Here is a 12,941-nt window from a genome sequence, read left to right on the forward strand (position 1 = left end):
GAGTCAGAAATATGCAGCGATTTGCTTCAATATTTAACGGGAAAATCCAGTTTTCCAAAGAAAAGGTTTGCTTTGGAAGCACGGCTCACAGACGGCATGTTGATGAGGGTGAAAACCAAATCTGCACGGTTCATCGGTTGTATCAACAGTTTAAATATTGGCACAGAACGCCCTACAGCGATAAATGAACTGCACAGTCACAGTACATGTACACTCTTAGAAATAAAAGTGCTAAGTAGAACCATATAAGGTTCTTCTGCTTGTCCTCAAAGGAGGGTTTCACCAAGAACCCTTTTAAACCCTTTATTCAGGAAAGGACCCTTTTGGAACCCTCATTTCTAAGAGTGTACTGACTTTTTCAAAATGTACAGATTTTTATTTATTTATCTATTTACTTATGGTAACACTTGATATTAAGGAACACATATTCACCATTAACTCAGTGTTTACTAACAAATAGTATATAAGTAGCATAGTAGCCCTTTATTAGTAATTATTAAGCACATATTAACACCTTATTCTACCTCTATTACGACATGAATTAAGATTTTTCCTAAATAAGGTGTTAATGCGTGCTTGGTATTTACTAATAAAGGGCTAGTATTCTATGTGTTAGTAAGGACCTAGTTAATGGTGAATATGTGTTCCTTAAAGGTGCCATATGTAAGAATGTGGCCAAAAACAGTTACTACATTCAAATTCAAAATACCGATGTCTTTTAGGTTTCGTTGTCAAACGTAACTGGCAACCCGTGGTTGCTCGGCAGCTGAGACTCTACTGACTGCAATGATTGGTAGACGGCGGTAGGTGGCGTCACAAGCCAAAACATGATTTCAGAACATAAACATGATTTGCAGTCTGCAAAATATTTTTTTTAATGCAAATATTTTGTCTGTACTGTGGCTGTATTGTTGGTGAGTTCAGTATATTATATGAACATTATTCCTGAGTCTCTGTGACATATTAGGAGGATTTTATGGCCAGTTGCTTTAGATTTATTACATAATGCACCTTTAATATAAAGTGTTACTTTATTCATTTATTTTACCGAGAATTATTATCGCTGCTCTGGGAATTCCATGGATTCCATTTTTGTTTCAATCCTGAAGTAAATGACTGTATGCAAGCACATAAATATATAAATAATAATAATAATATAAATAATCCATTCTTGTATACAGTGTTTTTGCATGTACGGAGCAGGAGTATGAATGAGGGGGGGGGGGGGGGGAAATGTCGTCATTAAACGATTTAGTGTGGAATCAATTAAAAAACGGTTCACAGTTTTGTTCTTCTGTTGTACCAACTGCGTGGAGAATTTTTGAAAGTGTGACTACAGTTATGATCACCAATGTTAGCGACTGAAAAAAAAAAAAACTGTAATCACACAATATCAAGTGCTTGGTTCATTAAATTGTGCAGAAGCAAAAACTCTTGTGACTTGGACCAACTGAGCAGACTGGCAGCATTCCATTCGGTGTGTGTGTGTGTGTGTGTGTGTGTGTGTGTGTGTGTGTGAGCATGCTGCATGTGCCAGACTCCTTACAGTTCATTAATTCAAGGTAAATATAGAGAATATGTTATACATTGAGAGCAATAATCACGAGGACACATATGCTTCCACACAGTAAACGCCAAAGAGATCATCATCCTGGATTCCATGACTGTTTCTCTCTTTCATCATCCTCCTCATTCTATCACACATCCTCCTCTCATCTCTCCCTTTTTTTTCTCTCCGTGTCACACACTTTCTTCCCCCCCCCCCAACCCCCCGCTCACTCTCCTCCTGTTTTTCTCATGGCTGGACATCCACTGACCCCTCCTAATCCAGATCACAAGGGGCCAGAGAAGGTCATGCACTGGATTTAGGCATCAGTGAGTGCTATTTTATACCTCAATTTTCTCAGCTTTAACCTCCACACTTCCACCCCCACAACACTAAACAGACGTGTCTGTGTGTGTGTGTGTGTGTGTGTGTGTGTGTGTGTGTATTTTTATATAATATCCTCCTGCCCAAAAGCTGACACCCCACACACATATTTCATTTACCTTCCTGTCCTTCCCTATGCCCTTTCTTGCTTAGTTAGCTTGCTCACTCCGTTTATCACGTAATAATATGTGGTGCAGCGGTTTTTGTCAAGGCTGATGTTGGTACACAGGGGCTTGTCTGTTGCACGGCTTCATCTGCTGTAGTCTCATCCGGCTAATTAAGGGCATCGCTGAGAGGAGCTGGTGTTACTATTCACATTCTAACTCCAGGCTAAAGCCTCCTTTGTCTGCCACACTGACATGTGCTTTTACACACACACACACACACACACTGCAGGGAAAATATTCTTTGATGCTTAATTTGAGAGTGAAGTCGGATCAATTTCAAATTCAACGGCATGCACACACGGAGCACACGCTTTATTAAAAATGCTTCTTGACACAAGGTAATACCTATAGGCTGAGATGGCATCACATAATTCCCTCTGATTTATATTCCCTTAAGGAAATAAAGTCTTGTATGTCTCTGCCTGACTGATCTCCTCAGGAGCGGAATTGATCAGCTTATTGTTCATAAATCTCAAATAGGAACCACAGACGGCGGCGATAATTGGGGTCTGCGCAAATTAAATGTAAGTCGATTAGCGTGAAATACATGATGTTTTAATTAGGATTTACCATCGAGCCATAAAAAAAGGGGCCGTTTTGTCATTTTATGCCTCTCTGCTTTTCCCTCAGTCGTGTCAATCTATTGTCTTTTTCTCACGCCTGTACTGTACGGTCTGAAACATCAGCGAAATCTTCCTCGTGGAGACGAGAGGCCTTGAGGGGGGAGAGGAAGAATGAACGGCCTGTTCGTCTGATCGACGTGTGCGAGCGTAATGGATGATGCTACCAGTACTGTAGTGACACACACTTGCACGCATTTGTGCGTTCTGCTTTAACCGTGTCTCCGGGCTGGTTGAAGGAAATTTGGGTTTATGAGAGGAGCTCGAGGGCTTTTGATGAAAATCCAACGGAAGCGGGTTTTTCTTGTTTCATCCAGAAGGGCATGAATTAATCAGAGGCACTCTTTGGAAGAACTTCCTGAGACACAAATACAATTTAACTTCGGTGATGTCAGCACTCTTTGGCGATTTTGGTGATTTCTCAGTCAGTGTTCGCAGCCTACAACATTAACACTCGACACACACATTCGCCTCACAGGCGCTCGCTCACCTGTATAGATTCACGACTGTAAACAAACACAGAAATATTCATCATTGCATGCGATTCTCTACCTGACAAACACAATAATACACAAGCAAAGACTCACCTCTTCTTCCCAATCTCTCTGTGTACGTCTCAGCGCCCTTGACAGCGCCATCTCTCGCTTTATCGATCCATTTATTTCCCTATTCACCGACCCTTCCTCTCTCTGTTTGGATAATCCAAAGTTCAGCTGGAGTAGAAAGCACTCTTTAAGTAGAAAACACTATGAATGATTCAAGAATGTTTAAGGGAGACAGAAGAAGGGAACTCGGTGTCAAACTGTGGTCGTGGTTGATTTGCGTAGGATTGTTTTCTGGGGCTTGAGGGAAGGCGGGTGAGGAGGCACACAAGGCGGAGGAGTGTTTGCTGTCGGGGGGAAACTGTGGCTGAGTGAGAGGCTGCCATTTTCCAACATGAGATCATGAGGACGAGTATGAGGTGGAGGAGGGGAGGCGGAAGAGCAGCAATGTACTGGGCTGAGCCTCAAGTCGTTCAGTTCGGCCTGTAAGTGTAGCTCTGTGTCGTCGACATCGTACTGGAGGTCACAGTCCGGGCAGTAGCCGTGGAACTGGACCTTCTCGCTGAAACGGACACGCTCCCTCTCACGAGGCTCGCGACCAGGAGCTTTAGGACATCTGTTCTTCTCGTGGCGGAGTAAGGGCATGGGCCTGGGCAGCGTGGGAACAAGGCCAGACTCGGAGACCCCACCGTCACCAGAAATGAAACACGGCGTCGAGGAGAATAAATCCCTGTGTACTTTCAACGGGAAAACCCCGCCGTTCCTCAACAGAGAGCCGTTAGCCTTGGATATGTTCCCTGATAACACGAATGTTGGATGAGGCAGATTCTTAATGTTGTGCTCCTCGGCTCTTAGCGGGGGAAGTCTTGGTGGTGGTAAGGGCGGGTGGGATTTCTTGAGGACAGTCAGTACTGCAGAAGGGTTGACAGGGAGCGGGATGATGGACATCGGTGTTTTGAAGATGCAGTCATCCGGGAAGAGCTTCATCTTCTCCAGGCTGGACGCGGTGGTGGTGGTGGTGGTGGTGGAGCTCGAGCTGGAGTTGAGTGTGTCCGTCTTGGAGCTGTCTGTCAGTCCATCCTCCTCCAGTTGCAGGTCACCAGTCAGGGTGTCAATCTCATGGACAACCTGGTGACAAGAAGAAATGTCATTGTGACAGCTGAGGTCAGGAATAATAAACAATGCGGCATGAGAGGAAGACTTATCAACCCACGATGGCACTGTTTACTAGAAGCTATATTAGAATAATAATTAGAAGCTAAACAGAAAAAAATAAGTTCTTCTCACATTCCTAATTAATTAATTCAGAAAACATGCACATAATATTATACGGCATTTACACATTTAGATTTATGAGGTGAAAAACAGATTAAAATATCACTATGACAACGACGCTTGGGAGAAAAGCAAATTTATGGGAACAGCCATGAACCTGCCAGACTCTGGCTCAAATGATACATGACAACAGTCCTGTGTACCATCAGCACACAGAGAGAAGTAACAGTGTCGACCATGTCCTGCAAACCAAAAACAGAAGTAGCGTTCAGGATGAACGCATGCAAAAAAAAACAGCACAGAGGACAAACACAAGGATAGACCCGAAATGTGTACAGATCTGAAATATCAACATGCAAACATTAGCACAATTACTTGTCATTTTTATGTAAGCCAGTGATAAAAAAAAAAAGGCAGGTTGATAAGAACTTCGACAACCTTGGGGGGTAAAAAAAAACAAACAAACAAGAAGAACAATCACAACTCAGCCAAGGTGAGATTACATAAATACACACATTGAGACGCTATTAGGAGGAAGATCAGATTCTGCAAACAATTATTGTATCACATTTCTGAGCAACGGCACCGTAAAAACTCACACATCATCACAGCATGAATTCATTACATGCCTTTGCAGCAAGAAGACCCAGGTTCCCAGGTTTCGAGCCCCGGTTGGAACAAGGGTCTTTCTGCAAGGAGTTTGCATGTTCTCCCCATGTGTGTGTGGGTTTTCTCCGGGGTTCTCCGGCTTCCTCCAACAGTCCAAAAAACATGCAATATGGGGATTAGGTAAATTGGTCACTCTAAATCAGGGGTGTCACACTCATTTTCACTGAGGACCACATCAGCATAATGGTTACCATTAAAGGGCCAGATGTAACTGTCATACAGAATAAATGTAACTAAATATATCACATAACTTAACTACTCATATCGTAACATATTGCTAAATAACTTCCTGTATTTACTACTGATTCAAGTTACAAATATGATGCATTATAGATGTAACCCGGTCCGCGATGGTGTTTCTTGACAAACTAACAGTTTTAAAAGTCTGTATCTGTTTGGGTCAGACCTGCTCACACACCTTCAGCATGCACTGCTTCAAAAAAACACCCTCAGAAAAAGACTTTGAAGCACGGGTGATTTCTTCAGCCACAATAAAGCTAGCTTTCACTGACACATCTTTTTCGGTTGTGGCTTTTGTGAACACATTCTGCTGCGATCACAGTCTCGATCTCAATTTCACTCGCCACATGATGCATATACCATGATACACTTCGATCTAGTGGCAGGATGCCGTCACTTTGCGGGTAACGAAATCGCCATGCATTGTGGGAAATGTAGTTTATGGTCAACGCAATCCTTAAAGCAGCATATACCTATTTTAACACAGATTTTTAAGACCAATTTTTAATCACTCGCGGGCCACATAAAATGATGGCCCCCCCCCGGCCTTGAGTTTGACACTTGCTCTAAATTGACCGTAGTGAGTGAATGGTGACCGTTTCAGCGAGAAGGTCCAGTTTCACGGCTACTGCCCCGGACTGTGAGTATGACGTCGACGACCCAGAGCTACACTTACAGGCGAACTGTCCAGGGTGTATACCCTGCCTATCGCCCTATGTCAGTTGAGATGACCACCCTCCAGTGGAGGATAAAGCGGTAGATAATGGATGGATTGGATCGATGGAACCTCGGTGCGAAAGAGAAACAGAGACGGAAATAAGAAATCCACTCTGCAAGAACAATATCTCTGTCACGTACAGCTGTGCAACAGTGTGAAGAAAAGGAAATATGACATATAACAAATATTTGTTAGTGGAGAAACGAGGCCAAAGTTGTGAAATAACGGCTCAGCGCAGCAGACTTTCATATATATTTGAGTTTTCTTCATGACCCAGCATGGATAGATAGATAAAAATTAGATATCTGGTTGCGAAGATACTTCCTTAGAGGAAATGTGTTTTCGCAGCGAAAAATATTTGATGTTTTCTCAGACAAGTATTAGACAACTGCTGCAGCAGGAGTTTAGTTTGCTGGCACTGAAACACTGAATGGCTGGAAAACACTTCGAGGAGGCAGCAGCACAAGTTTAAAACGCAGGTCCTTGCAATTGTCTAACACATCCTACTGAGGTATGACAATACATTATTAATCATTTTCAAATCAAAACTACAATTTGAAACAATTCATATATTTGTAATTCCCCGTTCTTGTATTGGTGTATAGTGGTTTAAATTGTGTATATGGTATTTTACCTGGTAAGGCACCAACTTGTTTGAAAATCTTACAACATATGTCGGAAAAAGAGCAATTTTATATTATATCCAAGTCATTCAGCCCTTGCAGTTACATAACTTCATTGCAAAATAATAGGCACAGGCTACTGAGTGACATTTTCCACACTTATAGCAAACACTTGCACTGTGAGTTTATCCAAATTACACTGGAATATTGTATGTATTCCTGTCGCACTGAGACAATAACTGAAGGCTGCAGGGGACCGATGTTCTCCACGGAAACATTTGCGCAGGAGATTAAAATAAAACACATATTGGGAAGTCATTTGCTGAAAGTCAAAGACAAATATTGCCGTTAGGGAGGAATCTTTAGTTGGTTCTCCTTGATGGAGAGAGATTATGGCTGTCTGTGAAACTATTGTTTTCATGACTGATTCATTTGTCAATTAGTTTATCTATTGATGAAATGTTTGGTTCAGAAAGTGGTGATGACAAAATGTTTGTGGATATATAATGTCGGTAAACAATTCCATGATGAGATTTTGGTCTCAATCACTTTGGTTTTAGGTCTTCTTCAGTAGAACGGGATGTCAAGTTTGTGACTTTGGGTCACAGTTTGATGAAAATAAACTAAAGCTACAGCTACGTGTGAGTGGACACCACTTTGAATGACAGCTGGTATCATCCAATCTATCAAGTGACACCTCTGATACTCCGGACTGCAAAACTTCAAAATGGCACTGATTCTGGAGATTTCAAAACTGGAGTTCAGATTCTTATTGGTGGCAGCAGAACCGGTCAACGTCAAAAAAATTGAGTGTGATCTAGGACCAAATGGTTGGTGTAGTGGTTAGTACTCTTGCTATGTTCTCCCCGTGTGTGCGGGGGGTTTTCTCCAGGTTCTCCGGTTTCCTCCACAGTTCAAAACATGCAATATGGGGATTAGGTAAATTGGACACTCTAAATCAGGGGTCACCAACGTGGTGCCCGCGGGCACCTGGTAGCCCGCAGGCAGCCAATACGGTGCCCGCGGGCTCACTTCACTTCACCTCACTTGCATGTATCCGTATGATGGCTCAGTAAAATATCTTTGATATTGTTTATAAAAACTGATAATCGTTAGGAGTAAGCACTGGAATGAATGTGTATGCAGTTGAATGCACAATATTAATCATTTAAATGGTAAACAAAAAAAATAAAATGTTAACGTGGTAGCCCTCCATATTATTCTTTAGCCTTCAGGTAGCTCTCATCTCAAAAAGGTTGGTGACCCCTGCTCTAAATTGACCGAGTGTGAGTGTTGATGGTTGTTTGTCTCTGTATCTGTCCCTGTGATGGACTAGCAAAATGTCCAGGGTGTACCCCACCTTTCGCATTATCATTACATGTCAGCTGAGATTGGCACAACACCCCCCACAACCCTCATGTGGAGGATAAAACAGGAGAAAATGGAATGGATGGGAGGATGGATGGACCCTGTGATTCATGGTTGGGTGACCCATCATCAGTCAGTAAAAAGTTGTTAAATATCCTGTCAGGGAAACTCAGCATACTATGCTGTGTTCATAAAGAACAAGGCCGTAACAATGTGCTTATGTTAATTTTCTGGATTAGTAATGCTTATCTCAGAGTACCCAGTGCATTAGCCCACTGTGAAACACCATTGCTATCATCTAGGGGTTTGAAATGCATGTCCAAACAGTGGCTTAAGAGGAGGCTGAGAGAGAAATGAAGAGTGAGTGAAGAGGAGAGAAACAGAGAGCAGCACTGACTGAGAGCGAGGCATGAACAGAAGGACAGAGAAGGCAATGGAGCTAAATTCTCCATGCAGCCTTTAAATGGATCATTTGCTGGGACACGTTCAAGAGGTAAAACCAGTATCCCAGAGTGCAGGTCCTGCTGTAGGCCACACAACTTCAGTGGTCGTGCCAAGCATCTGGACAGAGAAGCTCATCGGTGCCAGACTCAGCTCCGGCTCTGGGACTTCTAACAAATAAATGTATTTCAAATGGATTATAAGCAGAAATACAGGATTTGATAGCAGCACCCCCTAGGTATGTCATTAGCGTGTTTGCTGGTGTCACAATAATCCTCCACATGATTTCCTGTCGGCGAAAAGGAAAGAAAGAAGGAAGCCACACCACGGATAGATCAGAATAGATTACCATGCTTTCTTTTCTCATGTATCTCTGATGCCTGCTGTGAGACACTGTAAGCCACTGGAAAAAACCCCCCCCACAAACAAACAAGGAGGTCAAATACAACTACAGTTAGAAAAGCGAGAGAGCGAGCGGAGCCGAGAGGCAGAAGGAGACAGATGCTGCTGTGTCGACTACCCATCCATTATGTAGTGTAGGGGATGAGACGCTGTGTGCAATAATGTTGTATTACAATGATAACCTGTCATGATAGAGCGTAGTGCTGAACCATTTTGGGAAAAAAATAATATATAATTGCGATTATTCTGGGCAATTTTAATTTGCAATCGTTTATTTTGAGTCAATGTTTAGTGAACTATTCCCTGTGAAATCACACGTCACTATCAATACATACACTTTAAGATATGAACTGTTCCCTAAATGTATGAGTTACATTTGTTTTGAACCCATAAGTATCCAAACTCCTGCTTTGAAGCCTTGAGAGTCATGGCCCGTGTTGTCACCTGCAACCAGACTCCTATTGGACAATAACCAGCTGTCAGGTGCCCACTCACATGTCCCTATGTGTGTCTAATTTCCTCTATAATTTACATAATCATGTGAAGAGAAGAGAGGAACTACCAATTAAGATCCTGAATTCCTCAGGAAACATGTTTACTGATGTTTTAAATCAAGTAAAAAGTAAGCTCTGGCTGTTTATTCTTACATCCTGATTAACCTCACGGATCAAACCAAAAATAATTATTTAATTGCTGATGCTTTGCTGATTCCATTGCTTCAAATTATTAATGGTTTCCACTCAGGGTGAGATGTGGGAGTAATGTCAACATAAAATCAGGTAAGAGAGCAGGTTATTAAAGCTGAGGCCGCAATAGAGGATTCAGTGATCGACATTAGTGCAAACACTTGTTGCAAAACATTAAATATCCTCGCGTAACGGCCCGTGAATCCTTCAGAGAACACCCCTCCCCCCCCCCCACTTCCCCTCAACTGCCATCCAGCATCACTTTCCCTGCATCATTGAGATGTGGATAGACGATTACACAGCTGAGAGTTTTGATTTTCTAACGAGGAGTCTGCAGGGAGAGGAAGGCGGAACAGACAACAGGAGATAAATAAACAGAGGATGAAGATGAGAAAAAACAGACGTGGTGAACGATAACAGATGACAAAGAAAGCCAAGCAAAAAAACCCCACCAGAGAAGAGAATTTTGGTAAAGAGAAGACAACTGCTCCGTTATTTGGCAGGATGTATTCACAGCGAAAAACAACACTCGGCATTAAGATGATGAAATGCGATGCAAAAAATGTCTTCCTTTTTGAACCAACTTGTCCATGAAATATTAACTGTGGTTTCTCACTTTCATCAGAGCCATGTGAGTCAGAGCGAAGACGCCGTCCTGTCATTTCGCACCCAAAGTCCTCCTGTGCCACATGTCTTTCATATTAGAGATAATGATCACACGCATTAGTGGCTCCTGGAGTGTGTGTGTGTGTGTGTGTGTGTGTGTGTTCGGGTCATTATTCGAATGTGAGGACACACTTTTTGTTTGAAACCCATTATCGTGAGGACAGTTTGACGTTGTGAGGATATAAGCACAAAATCTAAATCTAAAGTTTCTAAACGTTGGGCTAACACACCCAGATCATGCAATTGGAAATTGAATTACTACTATATGTATATTATGTGTGTATATATAAATATATATATATATATATGCTGGCCCCAGGGGGCTCTTTTTATGTGTCACAATTCCAACCCCCAGCATAAACCCAGATATAATAGAAGAAGCTGGTAAAATAAGGCAAGCGGTGAGAACGTGGCGAAATCCATGCCGGTACATTTGCAGGATGGATGAGGAAACATAATACTTTAGAGTTCATGGAGTCTCAGATTGGTGCCCCATATGCTAACAAACTAGCCGCCAGCAAAAACAAAAACCGCCTAAAACTAGCATGCTGAAAGGGGGCGTATCGCCACCTGGTGCAGTGTGGGTGGACACGCTCAATTCAATTCCCTGCTAGGGAAATGTTTACCGACGTTATAAATCATTCATTCATCTTCTACCGCGTTATCCTCCACACAAGGGTTGCCGGTGCCAATCCCAGCTGACATAGGGTGAAAGGTGGGGTAGACCCCGGACAGGTCGCCAGTCCATCACAGGACCAGACAAACAACCGTCCACTCTCACACTCACGCCTATGTCCAATTTGTCTAATCCCTCCATAGAATAACAAAGTTCTTTCACCAGTGGAGTCGCCCCCTGGTGGCTAACTGCAACTTCTATCAAACTTCCTGGGTTTTGTAAACTGTGTCCATGTTTGCAGCCTCTACAACCTCATTTCTGAGGCCCAGGTTGTGGTGAGAGGTTTATTCCCAATGGTTGGAAAGTCAATGCAGATTTCTGTGTGTGTGTGTGTGTCTATCATGTCCTCTCAGGCAGGAATGTTTAGAAAGATCGTCCACCAATCAATGCCAGCCTGCAGACACAGTCTGAACTCATGGTGGACTGGTGCTGATTGTGGTGAATGTATATACCTGCTGTCTTTATGATGTCCCCTATCCATATTTTTTTTTTGGTCTTTACCTCTTTGAGCTCTTTGGCTACATCTTTGAGGTCTCCCAGGATGGTTTCCAGGTTCTCCACGATTGTCTTGATCTCCTTTTTCACTTGCACTTTGGAGACTACTCCTTCAGCCTCTGCATTAGCTGCTGTCCCTGACATCCTTCATTCGATGGCACAGTTCTTTATTTCACGAAGGATCTCGGGGGATCGAATCCTTTGCTCGGCGCGCTGTCACTTTGCCGACGCATGTCCCCGCTCGGTCCTCCTCTGCTCCCGTGTACTTTTTCCCCTTTGCTCCTACATCATCACTGCCAGGACACACAGCTAAAGTGGCGTCGGCCAGCTTTGTGTATCCGCGCCACCAGGCATGCGCAATGGAGCGTGGAGCACGACAAATAACGGCGGATGGTCAAATATTGTCTCATCATCAAACTGTCTGAGAAACTACCCACACACACGCACACACGCGCACACGCGCAGGGTTGTTCGCCTCACACCTTTGTGCGCAACAGCAACACAACGACGCGCCGCGGATCCTTGTATCCTTTACGTCCAAAGAGCGCTGCATTCAACATTTCATAGTAAGACGTCCAACAGTGACATAGTGTGTGTTAGCTGGAGTAAATAAAGATAATAAGAGCACGCAGGAAGAGTCCAGGGTCTATTCTTCGAGCCGTTACTGCACTGGTCCATAATAATAATAATAATAAATATAATGATAATGATAATAATCCTCAGGTCTCGACAAAACCGTGACACCCTCTCTCCGGTTTACAGATGCGGGACCTCCAGAGGCTGCTAGACACTCACAGCCAGGAGGCAGTCTCCTCCGAAAACACCCCGTCACTTTCATCCTGCTGCTGCTGCTGCTGCCTCCATCCTCCCTGCCTCCTCAGAGAGTGAGAGCATCCAACGTTTCGGGAGCAGAGGATGCTCTCTCTCTCTATCTCTCTCTTTCTCTCTCTCCCTCCCTCCCTCTCTTTCAGTCTGTTCCCATTTCATAACGTGTGGCACATTTGAAGAGGTCTCCAGGCTCACAGTGGTGTGTGCACAGGGGCGGTGACGACAATTGCCCCCCTGGTGCCCAAATGGACAAAAAGTCAACGTGTAAAGAAGAGTCCTCCAGAGAGACATAAAGAAGTGCCCTACTGGTTGCCATTCATATTTGCAGCAAAATACACATTTAAAACTGATTGAACTGAACTGATGTAAAGTCGTGTCTCTAACTCGAGACACAGTCAAACAAGAGAAAATAGCCATAGCTATCTGGATGGAAATTCTTTGTTGATGCCAGAGGTCAGAAAAGAATGGCCGGTCTGGTTCCGAAATAATAGAAAAGTGACAGCAACTCAATGAAAATGAAACAGTAACTCAATTAACCACTTGTTACACGTCAAATGTGTATTTTTATTCTTCAGTGTACCCAATTAAGTGGCCA

General features: G+C 43.2%; 1 protein-coding gene across 1 annotated transcript; it reads right to left on the reverse strand.

Moving 5' to 3' along the window:
• Positions 1 to 3,514: 3,514 nt before the first annotated feature.
• Positions 3,515 to 11,662, reverse strand: prr16 (proline rich 16; the record flags this gene model as incomplete). Its single annotated transcript, XM_083905298.1, has 2 exons — positions 3,515 to 4,387; positions 11,525 to 11,662. The coding sequence occupies 2 exons, from the start codon at positions 11,660 to 11,662 to the stop codon at positions 3,515 to 3,517; spliced, it is 1,011 nt and encodes a 336-aa protein (XP_083761424.1).
• Between the last annotated feature and the right edge of the window lie 1,279 nt (positions 11,663 to 12,941).

Source organism: Microchirus variegatus, assembly GCF_963457635.1.
Source record: "Microchirus variegatus genome assembly, chromosome: 18".
In the NCBI taxonomy this organism is placed as follows: domain Eukaryota; kingdom Metazoa; phylum Chordata; class Actinopteri; order Pleuronectiformes; family Soleidae; genus Microchirus; species Microchirus variegatus.